General features: G+C 30.8%; 1 protein-coding gene across 1 annotated transcript; it reads right to left on the bottom strand.

Annotated features, from left to right (window-relative positions):
- Positions 1–249: 249 nt before the first annotated feature.
- Positions 250–1,566, bottom strand: LOC149561186 (BTB/POZ domain-containing protein At1g01640-like). Its single transcript, XM_089823756.1, has 3 exons — positions 1,122–1,566; positions 565–1,039; positions 250–461 (listed from the first exon to the last, which is right to left on the bottom strand). Exons 1-3 carry the CDS (start codon positions 1,365–1,367, stop codon positions 382–384), a joined length of 801 nt encoding a protein of 266 aa, XP_089679882.1. The 5' UTR covers positions 1,368–1,566; the 3' UTR covers positions 250–381.
- Between the last annotated feature and the right edge of the window lie 14,283 nt (positions 1,567–15,849).

The raw sequence follows: 15,849 nt of genomic DNA, 5'->3' as shown, positions 1-15,849 counted from the left end.
CTCAGTTACAAGTGCATCTCCATATAAGTGTGACATTATTTAGCGATTATTTAATATATAGCTCCTTTGGAACTGTATTTAATTGGTTGGACTATTTTATGAAAGATTTGTAAAGCATTGGAAGTCAAAATATATATATATATATATATATATATATATATATATATATATATATATAATATTTGGAAACGGTACTTGGCTGACATTATACAAAAGTAATAAATCATAATAAAAACATTTAAAAAGTAATAAATCATAACAAAAACAATTAAAAAATTGAGGTGTATGATAGAAGTACATAGTAATGAATGATGATCCTGTACCATTCAACTTTTAAAACGAAAAAAAGGAAAAAGTTTTCTTGTACCACATTCATATTATTCAAGATACCGGCAACACTTCGTCTGCTTTTCCCAGCCCTTTTAATTTTTCCGCCCGCTTGCGTGGATCATCAAGAAGATCTGACCCCAAAAATAGATTTAACATTTAATTTTAATTCGTAAAAAGACGATTCAATTCTTATCCAAACAGAAAATAAGGGCAAAAATTCTGTAGATTGCGTACCTGCAGCTCGACAGAAAGCCAGATCCATAAGGTAACAAACCGATTTAAAATTATTCGATCGGTACAGGGCAAAGCTTTCGAATCTGGAAGCAGTTGCCAGAACTTTCATCACCAAAGCGGGAGGATTGCTTTCAACAAATCCTTGGCTAAAAATGAAGGGCAAAACAACTTCTTGAAATTTCTCCATTTCATAATCTACAGCCAGCTCGAAAACTCCACGAATATCTCTACTCACATTATTTTGAAGAAAAGGATCACAAATTGCCGTCAAAGCAGGCAGATCATACTTAATAGAAGCTCTGTAAAGTGCGACTCCATGACGTTCCAAGCTTCTTTGATTTACTCTCCCTGTATACAGAAAATTTAATAATGGACGCAATTCTCCAGATGTCATATCTGATATTTTCACTTTGCTGCTAACAGACTCGGACATTCCTGCCCTCAGCATTGCCTTGAAAACTTTGGACTTCCCTGCCTGCAAAATATTCACAATTAAATACAACATTTAACAGAGCAAAACAATTGGGGTTTTTTAACAGCGAGGGTTTCTAACATACCAGAACGGCCTTATGTGCCCTCAAAATTCCTCCATCGCTTCCTTCCAATCTAAAATCTGGAAAAGGTTCGCAAAATATATCTTTATCCCAATTTTGCACGAAATCATGCTCAGGGTTGAATTTCTGAGCTTTAACACATTCGTCACAGTAAAGAAATTGAGCAACATTGACATTTTGCATAATAAACCCTAACTCTTTAGCGCATGAATTGCACAAAAGATGCGAATATGCTTGTAAATGTTGCATTTGTATCACGAAAAAAAGGATGTGTAAATTATGCGGTGAGTAAACCACGCTGAGCAATACTGGATTGTTGAACACGACACAGAAAAATAAAAACCAGAGAATCGAGAAAAATAGGGGAAAAATCAATATATCTTCTATCAGGGCGTGAATCTGGCTTTAAATAGATCAGTATCGCAAGAACAGCTTTCCCTATTTTACCATTTCTAAAATGCGTGTGGCGGGGCTCTTATAAATATTCAATGGGGCAACTCGACTCATAATTTAGTGAGGCGATGTCTATTTAAAAATTAAATTAAAAATCATTTTAAAACTGTTTTAAAAATTTTAATTTAATTAAATATTACATTTTAATGCCCGCATAGACATTGACATTTAGTGATAGGCTATGTAAAATTATTAAATAAATTAAAAATTAGTGGTTGCATGTTTTTGTTTTTGTTTTTTGTTTTGTTTTATTTTATATTTTATTTTTCTTGCATGTAAGTCTATAGAAAAGATAAAATGCTTATTAACAATGTAATAAAAAAAAAGTATAGATGATTTTTTAAATTATTTTTAATAAGAAGACAAATAAACTAAAAGAAATCAATTGCATCCAAATTAATTAAAAGCTTTAAAACTCTTATCAATATCAAATTTTGGCAAAAACTTTAATGAATAATGAACCCATGCAGTATTTCAAATTATCAATTAAACTATTAAAATATCAATCGTATCTTCCCTTATTTTATCTAACATTAAAACATTAGTCTATTTGGTTGCAAGCATAGGAATGGAGAATAGGAATGCATATTGGGAATAGGAATCACTATTCCAATAACATCTATTTTTTTGGAATGGGTATAAGCTCATTTTAGAGGAAAAATGGGAATATGTATTCCTATTTCAATTGAAAAATAGAAATGTACTCCAAATTTTCTATTCCTATTCCACCAACTAAACGGGCCATAAAATACTTTGTATAAATTGAATAGGAAGGAAAACATATTAGAATTAAAATTAATTTGGGCATAGCATAAAGTGTACCACAACTCCAATTTCATTCATTAATCAAGGCACTATTCTTCCTACGTTCAAATCCAATTCCATTCATTTTCTATCGGTGCATTGTTGCATGCACAAAAGCATGAGACTAGTATATTAATTTTTCATAATAGATTTTTATTGTTTTAGATGATAATTTATTAGTATATGATAAATTAAATAAATAAGATATTAAAATAAAGATTTATTCGTATGGCACTAAGGAATAATTGTCAATTGCTAAGAGATAATATTTTTTGTATCTTTTAAATTTTGAAAATTTAAAGAATCTTCCAATATATGTGAATGAAAAATGTTTTTAAAATCTAGTTTTCTATTAATAATTAATCATTTATTACATTTTTAATTAAAAATCTAATTCTTATTAGAGCACTATTGGATCATATTCAATATTCAATAAAGAAACTCTTAATGTATTCACATGCAGTTTCATATATTTCTATTTGTATCTCTTATTAGTTCCTATCATATGTAGAACTATAAGAATCAAACTATTTTTAACTAGTGATTTTTATTTTTTATGTTTAACATATCACATTTAAATGTTTGATAATATAAAATGCATATTAGTTAACTTTTTAAATTTATTAAATTATTTATCTTTTATTCTATTGATGAAACAATATAAGCGATAATAGCATATTTAGCAGGGAATCAACTTTTTTACACTATAGCTTAATTATATCAATTTATTAATTTACTTTCATACTATAGTTTAATAATTTTGATTTTAATTTATTTGTCTATAGTTTTGGAAATTCTTTTCTATTTAGTTTATATTGATATATTTATATTGGTTTATACCATTAGTTAAGAGGAAAATATTTATTTTTATTTTTATTTTATTAATGAGTACAATAATATTTTGAAATTTTATTTGTAAAATTTAAATAATTATAAATTATTAAATAAGTGTGATATAGTAATATAATTATATTTTCTATTACAAATAAATAAAATTATGTTATTAAACATATTTTTATAATGTAATATTTTTTTAAAATAACTAATATAATTCATATATTTTATCTAAAGACTATTTCCATATTTATTTGTAAAATTTAATTGATTATAAGGATTAAGTAAATATGATTAAATAAGACAAAACTATTTTCTATAATTACACATATATAAAATTATGTTATTAATATAATAATTCTTTAATAACTAATATAATTCATGTATTTTATGTAAAGTCTATTTCTTTTTCTCTTAATTTTTCTCAATGAATTGCTTGTCATGGAATCTTAGGGGGCTTGAGTCTCCTGATAGAAAATATATTGTTAAGTGTATTTTAAATTCCTTTAATTCTATAGATTTGTTCATGATGCAATAGATTAAAGCTACTGGTTTCATGTTGAATACTAATCTTGAAATTATTTGGAAAGACTATTAAATTTTTCTCTAATCACAGTAGGGGAAAAGGGGGAACTGTTATTCTTGTCAATCCCAAATGGGGGCATCTTATCTCAGATAATGGTATTTCTCCTTGTTAAAGGGATGTCTAGTTTATTATCAATATGAATAATAAACAAATTGGTTTTTGTTCCATTTATGCTCCCAATGATGTTAAAGCCAAAATTTCTCTATGGAACTAGCTGACCACTCTTCCTGACATACCTTGGTTTTTTGGAGGGGATTTTAATATGGTTGAGTCACAAAATGATAAATCTAGTGGCCTTCCCTTTAGTTGGAAGGATCATGAGTATGTGCATTGGTCTAATTTTACTAAGTCTAAAAACTTGTTCGATCCTCTTGCTAGTACCACTAACTCTCATCCTAGGATATGGAACACTTGGTGCAGTTTTTAGCAAGGTCCTGCTAGAATTTACTCCAGATTGGATCGATTATATGGCAATAAGGACTAATTCTCTTTTCTTTTGGATAGTAAGGGTAATATTGTCCTTTTTACAGCTACCACTCTTTCTGATCATCATCCTATTTTCACTAGGATTAGTATTAACTTCGAGCCTGGCTGTCAAAAGCCTGATTATACCAAGTTCTTATTGAACACTAAGTTTCTTCAAGATGAAGATGTTCTCTATGCTGCTCATATCATTAGGAACATCAATTTTTTTAACCTTAAGAAGTGCTCCATGGTTGAGAAATGGAAGGTTAATATTCAGGCTTGGAAAAGTTTATTTCAGACTATTGACCAAAAGTGTGCCAAAGACTTTAGATTCATTGAAAAGCTTCTTGGTTCTAACCTTTAGGAAGTAGAGGCTAAGGTTCAGGCCAACCCTTCTAATTTGGACCTTGTTAACCAGGTTATTGCTTCTAAAGATGCCCTTAGTAAACACCAGCAGTCTAAAATCCATGGAGCTAAAATCTGATCTAGAGTTAGTTGGCTCTAGCAAGGGGATTGTAGGTCTAAGTTTTTCTTCAGCTTTCTTAAGCAAAAGAAAATTAAAGAATCTATAGACAAGCTTGTCATTGATAATCAGGAAGTCTCAGACCCTACTAGCATTACTGCGGCCTTTGCGGATTATTATGGTAGACTTTTCTCTTCTGAGGACTCCATGGAGGCCGATGTGTCTAGAGCCAATTGCAGGCATCTTATTCCCATGAAGCTGGATGCTAATGATGTTATGTTGTTATCTACCCCTATCTCTATTGATGAGATCAATGGGACCATTAAGGCCCTTAAGGATGACAAAGCCCCTGGGCCAAATGGGCTCCCTATAGAATTCTATAAGGCCAATCTTAACTAGATCGGCAAAGACTTGTTTGATCTCTATAATGAGGCTATTAGCGTTGGCTCCCTTGGTCCTGATATTAACAGGGGTAGTATTAAACTCCTCTTGAAAGATGGAGATAAGACTTTGATTAAGAATTGGAGACCCATTACCCTCCTTAATGTGTCTTATAAAATTGTTGCTAAAGTGTTAGATCTTAGGCTGGTTCATGTCCTTCCTAAGTTTGTTAGTATTACTCAAACTAGTTTTATTAAAGGCAGATACATTCTGGAGAATCTTATTACTGCCTGGGAAGCCATGGACTGGGCTAAATGCTCTCATCAAAACATTGCTTTGCTCCTTTTTTACTTTGAAAAAGCCTATGACAAGGTTGAGTGAAAGTCTATCATCATGATGTTGCATTCTTTTGGCTTTCCCCCTTATTTCTATAATGTTGTTCAGACCTTGCTTAAGGATGCAGATGCTCAAATTGAGGTGAATAGTTCTTTTTCCAATACCTTCCCCCTAGGTCGATCCATCAGGCAAGGCTGCCCTTTGGTCTTGACTCTCTTTGTTATTGTTGCTAAAACTTTGTTCTATATTCTTAGAGATAATTCTCTTTCTCCAAATATTAGAGGTCTTTATCTTCCAAATAATGAGGAGCTATTGAATAGTCATTTTGCTGATGACACTGCTATTTTTCTTGAGCTTACTAAGTATAATTTAAAGAATTTTCAAATTAAGTTGGATCTGTTTTGTGCTATTTCGCATGCTAAAATTTCTTAGGCTAAGTCCATTTGTCTGGGTTGGGAGTATCAGCCTCCTGTTTGGTTCTCCCATTTTAACTATCAATGGGGAGGCCCCAATAAAGTTGTCAAGTATCTTGGTATCCCCTATTTTGTTGATCCCTCTCTTAAGGACATATGGGATTGGGTGAAGGCTAGGATTAAGAATAAGCTCAATAAATGGCATAATAGAGCTTTATCTCTTGCTGGGAGAATTCAAGTTTTTCAAAATATTTTGTCTTCTTATAGTATTTATTACTCCTCTACTTGGATGTGTAACAATTATCAGATCCTTGAAATTCAAAAAGCTATCAGGCACTTTCTCTGGTCTGATGGCAAGGGCAATAGAAAACCCCATGTTGTTAAATGAGATTGGTGTCATACCAATAAATCACTGTGTTGGTTAGGGCTAAAAGATCTTAGGCTGCAAGGCATAGCTCTTTCTGCCAAATGGATCTTTCAAGCATTGGAAGGTGATAGTCCTTGGAAAATTCTTGTTAGACATAACATTGAGAGAGGTTTTCCCAAGGAGGCCAAGTCTTGGAAGAACCTCCCTTTTTGTGATCTTATTGTTGGTAAGTTTCCGATCATTATCCAAGGCTCTATAATATTTAATTCTATTTGGCAAGATTTATCACCAATAGGGATTATTATGATAATAATCAGCTTCATGGTGAGAGGTCCATTTGGTGGAATTTGAGTATGAATAATAAACCCCTAGCCCTTTACCAAGGATGTTCAGCCAAGGCTTGGGCTAAGGTTGGTATAACCCAATTTGCTGATATTTTTGAGCATGACACTCTTATTCCTTGGGAAGATCTCAAGAGTAGATTTAATCTCCCTTAGTCTCAGAAGAAGACCTATAATCTTATTTTACATGCTTCTAAAGACATTCCTTATATATGTCATGTGGACTCTTGCAAGCACCTTAATTGTAAATGGCCTGATGGTACTATTTTAGATAAGCTTAAAGCTAAAAATATATACAAGCTCATTGATTATAATAAGGATATTATTATTCATTTGAATAAAATATGGTATTGTTCATTTGATAACAAAGCTTGGAATAAGTTGCAAGAGTATATTTGGAAAAGTCCTATTGAACCTAAAATTCAATGTTTTAAATGACAGATGTTTATTGATAGACTTCCTATTAAAAGAGATACTCAACACTCTGATTTATGTAATTTATGCAGATTGCTTGATACTAGTAGACATATTTTATTTGATTGTTTTTTTTCTAAAGAAATATGGAATCTCTCTAGTATATACTATCCTTTTAATGTGAGTATTATTGAAATTGTTACTAGCCACATTAAAGGGCTTCGTAAAGATGCAAATTTCTTTTGGAATATGATGTCTTCTAACATTCTATGGTAGATTTGGAAGTGCAGGAACGAGGAAAAGTACCAAGGTAAGCCAAGGGTTCTTACTGAGTTTTATCATAAACTCACATATTTTAAAATATTCTTGCAGGTTCAAACCACCATGATTATTGAGAAAGATAAATTTCGAAGGTTTCTCAAGGATGGTGATGCTACTTTTTTCTCCTATGAGCTTAAATATGGATACCAATGGAGGAGAATGTTGGATAACCTGCAGATTTTTTAACACACATGCCGGAAGATGAACCAAATTATTAAGAAGAAGCGCAATACCAGCTGGGAGGAGATTTTTATGCTGCCACAGATTCAGAATCAGCAGGATATAGTTTGGATGGAAGGCCCACTCGGTTGGACCGTGTGGGTATACTCATTTTTTGATATTTTGAATTAGCCCTGTGCTCCCTCTTGTTGGGCTCTTGATGTATCTATTGTACTTTTGATATCGATGTGAGGCTATGCCTCCATTTCTGACTCTCGGTGGTCGATGTAATCTTTCTTTGAACTCTTTATAGCTAATACAAAAAGTCTATTTCTTTATCATATATATTTTCATCTTTAAATTTTGTATTTATAATTTACATCTTAAAATATTAATCTTTAATACAAATGCTTATTATACAAATTTATTTAACGAAACTCAGAACATCTTGATGGTGTTAATTTAAGTACAAGCACAAAAACTCTTTGTTAATAATTAATTAAGAATTATAACATCTCATGCAAAACAATCTTTGTTTATAATCAACTAGTATAGATATCTTAAATAAATCTATCTAAAGAAATGTCAATAGATATCTAATACAAAATAGTTATAATTTAATTTACTACATCTAAAATTATTTATATTTTATTTATCTCCATTTATTTAACTTTTTGCTAACTTAAGCTTTTTATTTTATTTTATTTTAAAATGGATGATTTATATTTTCAAATATAATAATTTATATGGATATTTTATATAGTATTTATTAAATTATTTTTAAAAGTATATTCTATTTATAATAAAATTTTAACTTTGACATGTAGATGGTTGTCAAATTTAACCTAGAAGAATAAAAGTTAACACTAGCACGGTCACACCATCTCACTCCCCTATTCTGCCATTGTAGAATGCCTATCAGCATTAATTAAAAATTACAAAATCCTATGCAAGATCATAACAAAATATTGGCTGTGTAGTCTTGTTGTACATTGGATACAATTTTCATTCTTGAACTATTCAAAATGTATCAATTTGAATGTTATTTCTTGTACAAGCATTTACATTATGACAATTTCAATGTTATATGAATTTACAATAGGCATTATAAATTTGCATCATTGCTTTATACTTGATGATATACATATTATTATATCTTACATTACTACAACTGAATTGTTTTATATGTTTGACATAAATTTATAATTTGTAAGTACTTTTAGTTTTAATGTTCGATACAAACTCCAAATTAATTGTTGCAATTTGTTAAAGAGCAATATATTTTAAACACTTGTTATATGTTTGTGAATTGATTCAATTTTAAATTCTTAATCTAATGTATAAAAAATTAAAAAATTGTAGCTTTAATGCCCTATAAATGAAGTTACAATTTTTAATGGATATAAATTATATCTAGCTAGAACGTGCTAAGTTAAAATTCGTAAAAGTATGTATAATGCTTAAATAACTTAGTCCATAAAAGAGTAAGTCGTGTATATACCGCGCTTTCATATAGATTCCATAATATAACATTATGACATGTATTTATCTAGCTCACATATAGCATCCATGAAAAGCTAAAACATATAAATAGATCTACTCCATGAAATACTTAACACTAAAATATGTATGTAGATTAATTTAATGTACTAAAACAAATATATCTTTAGTGCATGTGAAATGTCTCTAAAATCAAGAGTTGCTAAGATAAAGGCTCCACTTTAATCCACACAAATAAGGACAACTCGTATCACCCTGTATAAGACAAATAAATTTGTAATCAAATTTGAAATGCTTTGATTCATATAATGTATAAAATCATGAAAAGTACCATAGTAATTACCTTATCTCCTCCCACGTTTAGGTTGTCTACGTTTCGCTATAGGTGCTTTGGGGATGTCTAGATTTGTCTTGCGCTACAAAGAAAAACAAAACACAAGAGTAAATAAATTAGCAATTGCATCTAAGGTGGTGCAATGGGTATGCCGAAGATATATTAAAGGTCAATTAAAAAAAAAGTTGGTTTATTTGTTTGGATAATAACACATATAGATCTACCTATGTTTGAGCTAATTCATTACTCCAACAACCAAAACAATTTTATTTAGAGTTTACAATAGTCATATTGTTATTTAAAGTTTATTTAGTTTAAAGCATACACACATATTGAGCTTGTTTAGACTAAGGAATGTTTGAGATTTAACCTTTTAAACTTTAAGGGTTTAATATGGATGGATAGAAGCAAATGAGATTGGCATGTGAAGAAAAACTTTTCTATTTTTACTACTATCCATCATAAGCCTCAATTAAATTTAATTAAACTTAACAATGTAGAAGATAATCATGCTCCATTATCATAATCATTAACCTTGAATCTTATTGCAAATATTAAACCATGATCTTAACCATAACTATAATACTATATAAAATTAAAACCCATACTGTAAATACACCTCTAGCTACATAAATTGAAACCATTATCATACATTTAATAAAAGCCCTAAATTTAACCATAAAATTAGTTATATCCCTAAAAGAAAACCTCAACCTAACCTTGATCATAATCCTAACCCTAACCACAATAGCAAGCACAATGTAACACGTTACCCTAGCAATGTCTACAATACTAACCCTATACATAAAGATCTAGTTTACATATGGTCAAGTGTAGAAGTTTGCTGAACACAAACTAACAAAATAATAATGTGAAGATTTATAATACTAATTCAAACTAAAATTAAAATAATTCTAAACAATAATAAAAATGTTTCTTTACAACTATCGAACATCTAACACATACATATCCATCTTTTTAACAAAAAAACAAGTCTAGCTAATAAATTCTAACCCACCACCCTACGTCACCATCCTTTTAACCATTCTAAGCGCCAAAGAAGACTGTGCAGACCCTTATAAATACTCACGTGGCTGAGAGGGGACGCTGCCCCATGCTGGGCACGCTGTCCCAAGCAACACGACCCCCCTGCACACGTATGGAAACTAACGCCAAGGCAGACGCGTAAAAAGTTGGAGGTAAAACAATTTGAAGCCTATTTCCTTTGCATTGGCTTAAAAAAGTCTAAAACATATATTTATGACGGCGGTTATGTGGACGAATCAAAAGTAAAAGGATTAGATGGTGGTGATGATTTCTATCGTCTTGCATCATGTATTGAGCATTTTAGACCATAGATGCAATAATGAAGTTTGAGAACTTCACTATAGGAACGCCTTCGGCGTAATAATGAATTTAAAATTAAGTATTGAAATTTTAGCTCATTCACTATATGTATGATATAACTAATTAAAAATAGACAAAATTTTGAATTATTAGTCTTTAAAAGCAGGGTGCTAATGTTTTTGTATCCCCCTACCTATTTATTCATTTACCAAGAAACATTATATACTAAGATTTTCACATTATATATTTTTAATTTCATTTATCAAAACCAAAAACTTTTTTCTGATTGGACCAAGACTATTTTTCTTGGGATTTAATTTTATTTTCCACTCCCAAAAAATATTTTAAAAAAAGGTGAAAAGACAATCATACATTAATTACACTGACTCCCTACATCAGCATTCATAAATGCAGTCATCAATGTCCAATAAAATAATTGGCTGCTACGCCTTTATTTATTTATTATGGAAAAGTAATTGTTTGATAATTTATTGCTTTGATGACGTTTACTCATGGCTTCCCTGGGCAAGTGTGCGTTTTTAATTTGTAAATTCGTCCAAATCAACTCCAGCATTGGTTTCAATCGACTCGAACCCGTGACAAAGACATTTCATATTTAACATACGGATTTTGTGTATTGGAAAACATACTCTCTGTACTCTTGAAGATGAGAGCAATTTGTCCAGTTAATTCAAAAAAAAATCTAAAAATTATAAGATTACTTATTTAAAGGAACCCTCTTCCCATCTCTCTTGATACGAAGTGTACTCCCTGTGTAATTGTGGAACCTGAAAGCCCTTGTGAGGAAACTTGCAAAATTTTCAATAAGAAAAATCTATGACCAACGAATTTTCTCTATCGTTTTGGGCTTCTGAGAAAAAAAAATGTTCATTTCAAATTGTTCAAATTTGTAAGAATACCTTTATAGAAAAAATACAGTATTGTAAACAAGAGATATATGTCGGGTCAAAGCATAAAAGTATAATTGCAATTTGTTTCCATCGTTCCCCCCATTGCAATCCATATACAGTTATTGCGACTTGTTCTCGTCTTGCCCCATTGTAACCGTTCACATTCATGAGAAAAACTGTGTAAACAGGAAGAAACAGAAGAGACAACTAGAGATCACCTCAAGCAATGGGGAATTTGTATAGGACCACAAATCAAAATGATAATTTTTTTTTGACCTTGTGCATATGAATCTCACATTTTTCACCAATTTATCTAGAAGTCATAATTAATAATTATATACAAATACAATAAGAAACTATCAAAGATTTAATATCTTTAGGAGTTAGGATGTTATAATCTAATATGACGTTTACGAATTTACCCAATGTCTCCATGTTATCTTTAAATTTAAACTTAAGTTGGAGGGTTCCACATATCTTTGCGAGGTTAATAAATTTGAAAACAACCTCATATTCCATGCTAATGATTTAAGTGTGTTTTCTCCATAATTGTAATGAGTTGAGTGCTGTTATGCAAATAAAAATTGTGACAAAAGAATAATTTAGAATATTTTGTTAATTTAGTGGACAACTACTATTTATCAAATAAATTATAGATAAAAAATAGAGAGTTGAAAATAAGTAACAATTTAAATTACAAAAATAATATTATTCTTAATTTTTTCCTTAAATATATTTTACATTGTATTTTATTTTTTATTTTTTCTTAATTTTTAAAGCACAAATTATTATTAATAGTATTAATACAAATGCTGCAATATTAACAAGTTAAAAATAAATAAATATTCAAGATTTGCAAATATTTATTAAAAAGTTATATTTTTAATGGTGGCCAAATAGATTAAGGAGCCACATTAGAATATGGCCTAACCTTGAACAAAAAGGAGGGCAATTGAATACAAAAGCTCTAGAAGAGCTATTATTTTTTATTAGAAACTATAATCATAAAATATTTAAAACTACAAACTAAACATAAATTATAAATTTTAATAAATACAAATGAACTTAAAATTTAAAATAAATAAATCAATAAATCTTAAGAATATGATAGATTTTAGATTAACTATTAGTGTTTGAGTTCATGCTCCATCTCATTATCAAAGTTTTCAACACTTATTTTATTCCTTAATCTCTATATGGGAAATATGCATTGCAAGAACTCCTTTTTTAACACATACAACTACCCCCCACTATGACCCCAAAAGGTAGGGACTCCAACTCGCAAAGAGCTCTTGTTCTTATATTTTTCTCATCTTGGGACAAGGTTTGCATGGCATAATTGGGACTACTAAGAAGGTTCTACTAGGTTAAATCAAGTTAATATGTACAAATTAGTTTAAAATGTATATTTTAAATTCATTTTAAGGGCCTACAAATTTATCGCAATTTTTTAAACAATCTAAAATGTAGTTGGTGCATCATAAAATTGATTATGATCAATAGTACATAGAACCCTTCTTGATGGTGGCACAATCTACATGGACACATATATAAAATATAGTTATAGTTTTTTGATGGTCAATTACAATTTTAAATTTCTAAGTATAGTCAAACCTAGATAATTGGCATACATTGATAGGCATATTTAAAATAATTGATAATGAAAGAGCAATTGCCACGACCTTTTGTGGATCTGATGTGGAAGCCTAATGACATCCATGTACTAGCATAAATATTTAGTTGATGTTTATGATTGAGTAACAAATTAAATCAAGTAAATATAATTTAATATATTAAAAAATTAATCAATATACCCAAAAATATATTTTGAGTTACACAGTGAGAAAAAATGACAAATTCCTACAAATTAACGATGAAAGCAGGGTAGAATATTTAAACAAGTAAGAGGAAAAATTACATGAAGAAGTATTTGCATTACAATTCCATCATTGTAAATGATCAAAACAATTTCCATGCATCCATTCACAATCCAAAGGATCCAAAATTTGTCGTTAGCACTCCAAACAGGGTCTTCATTTTGGAGATTCCTGAACATAAGAAATAATGCCATTAGGGGACTCAGGGGCCACATACTCACTCAAACCCTAACACATATCAATCCAGTTTTATGAAACCTCGATTGATTTCCACCATTGAAAGCCTAGACAATCAATTTAAGGTTTTTAACCTTAGAAAATATGCACAACCTAATTTTGGGATTCGGCCTGGGAAACCAGTAGAAGGAGAAACATCTTTGCCTATAGCTTCAAACCATTCTAAGCCACTGCCTTCTATAGGAAAGAAATTGCCATTGTATATCCCTCCGCACATGCATCCTTTAGTAATCTCTTCACCTCCACCCAAGCCTAGGGTTTCCCAAAAATTGAAGGATTCTCTTGAGGACATCCTGATATTTGTTACTAACAAAGAGACAGAAGAAACCTAGAGTGCATGCCTAAAGGGTGGACTATTTGCGATATGGAATGGCCCTCTAAAAGACTTCTCGCTCCTCTCTGATTGGCTTGAAGCTAACTACGGCGATTAGGTGAGTATTTCTCACCACTCATATATGATTATTTTTTTACAATGCATAGAAGAATCTATAAAGAAAGAGTTTATTTCAATTTCAGAATGTTTCTTTAAGGGTCATGTAGTTAAATTCATAGAATGGTCGTATAATTTTAAGATCGATAAGCTAGATTTCATGATCCCAACATGGTTCAACATCACATCTCTATCACCAGAGCTTCTTCATATTGAAACTCTTAGGTGTATAGGCTCTGCCATGGGAGAACTTTTGGGCATTGACTCTTCATACTCATGTTGTAACAATGTGAAATTGCTTATCAAAACAAACTTCAAACAAGCTTCACAGTTTCACAAGAAAGTCATAACTAATAAAGCTACTTATGATCTAACAATGCACATATATGAAGATAGAACTTCAGAGATCTTAAGATTAGATGATAATAGAAGGATTAGATTCAAGAATCTATCTCTCACATTAGATTTTGATAGCAAATTCCCATGGTTAAGAATTCTGAGGAAAAGAAGTAAGCAAAAATTAATAGAATAGTATGAGAAGGAACTCACTCAGAAGGAGCTAGAATTTTAGATAGAGCCTTTCTACACAAGAAAAACACTAAATAGTTGGCCTGAGGATAACTCAGCAAATAGAAGAAAGCTAAAACCAATTATTGTGGTTAATCAAAAAAAGATCACAGACTTTGCAAAGGATATACAGTCCAGCAAGGAGAGAAAATCAAAAGACAGGAGAAAGTCTCTAGAAAATAATAAGGGCTCAAGCATTGATGGTACTAGAGAGGAGCAATGCAAAAAGGATCAACAGACATATAAGGAATAGGGAAAGGATCTACTTAGTTGCAACAGATTCAATCTCAAGGAAATAGAGGCCACCCCCATTAACAAAGACACAGAGGTTGCTCTAAACCTCATATGTGAAGAGGACAAAGAGATTTTAGATATTCAGCAAACAGAAAATAGAAAGGATAATAAAGAGGGAAAAATAGAGGAAATGGAGAACTTTATGTTATTCTATGCCCTTGATGTAACCAATGAGGCAACCAATATGCAGGAGGGTATAGATCAGAAAGCACAGGGCCAACCTCAAGAGTCAGATTCCAATATAGAATCTCTGGTCATTAAAAATAAATTTTGGAAAACCCTAGCTACCACAATTAGTTCACCATTCACACTAATCAACAAGCAATAGAGCAGGGAGATAGAGAGAATGGAAAAGATGCCAGTTAAACAATTTCAATAATTCTTGAATAAGGACAACCCTTGGGATTCAACATGGGAAGATGGAAACATATCAAAATCAGAAGAAAGTAGCCTAAATCATTTAGCAGATGATCTAATACAAGTATTCATTTCTAGAAACATAGATAAGAGCTCTGACTCATAAAAGGAAGAACTAATTTAGAGAATCCTCAAGTTAGGGGGTAATAATTACACTTGTGAAGACCTAAGGAGAGACTTATTGAAGATTGAATAAGAGGACAATGATCTGAAACATTACTAGACGACAACGATAGGTTCAAACATGATACAAAAAGGGAATGGAATCTACAATGGCAATAAGAAGGAAGTAGATTTAGATACAGATAAGCATGCTGGCCTCCTGAATCAGTTTCTAAAAGAATGTGAAATGAAGTTATTGAAGAGAATATGATTGACAAAAGCTCCATTGTGTAGAAGGCAGAGTCTAATATAGATCAACCAGGTATTCACATGAATCAAGAAGGTCTCAAATCACCTATGTGTGGCAAAGTAAAAGGA

Source organism: Cupressus sempervirens, chromosome 4 (genome assembly GCF_028749045.1).
Source record: "Cupressus sempervirens isolate cs-2001-9-10 chromosome 4, ASM2874904v1, whole genome shotgun sequence".
NCBI lineage: Eukaryota > Viridiplantae > Streptophyta > Pinopsida > Cupressales > Cupressaceae > Cupressus > Cupressus sempervirens.
Note: the sequence above shows the minus strand (reverse complement) of the source record. Positions and strands in the feature narration are given on the sequence as shown.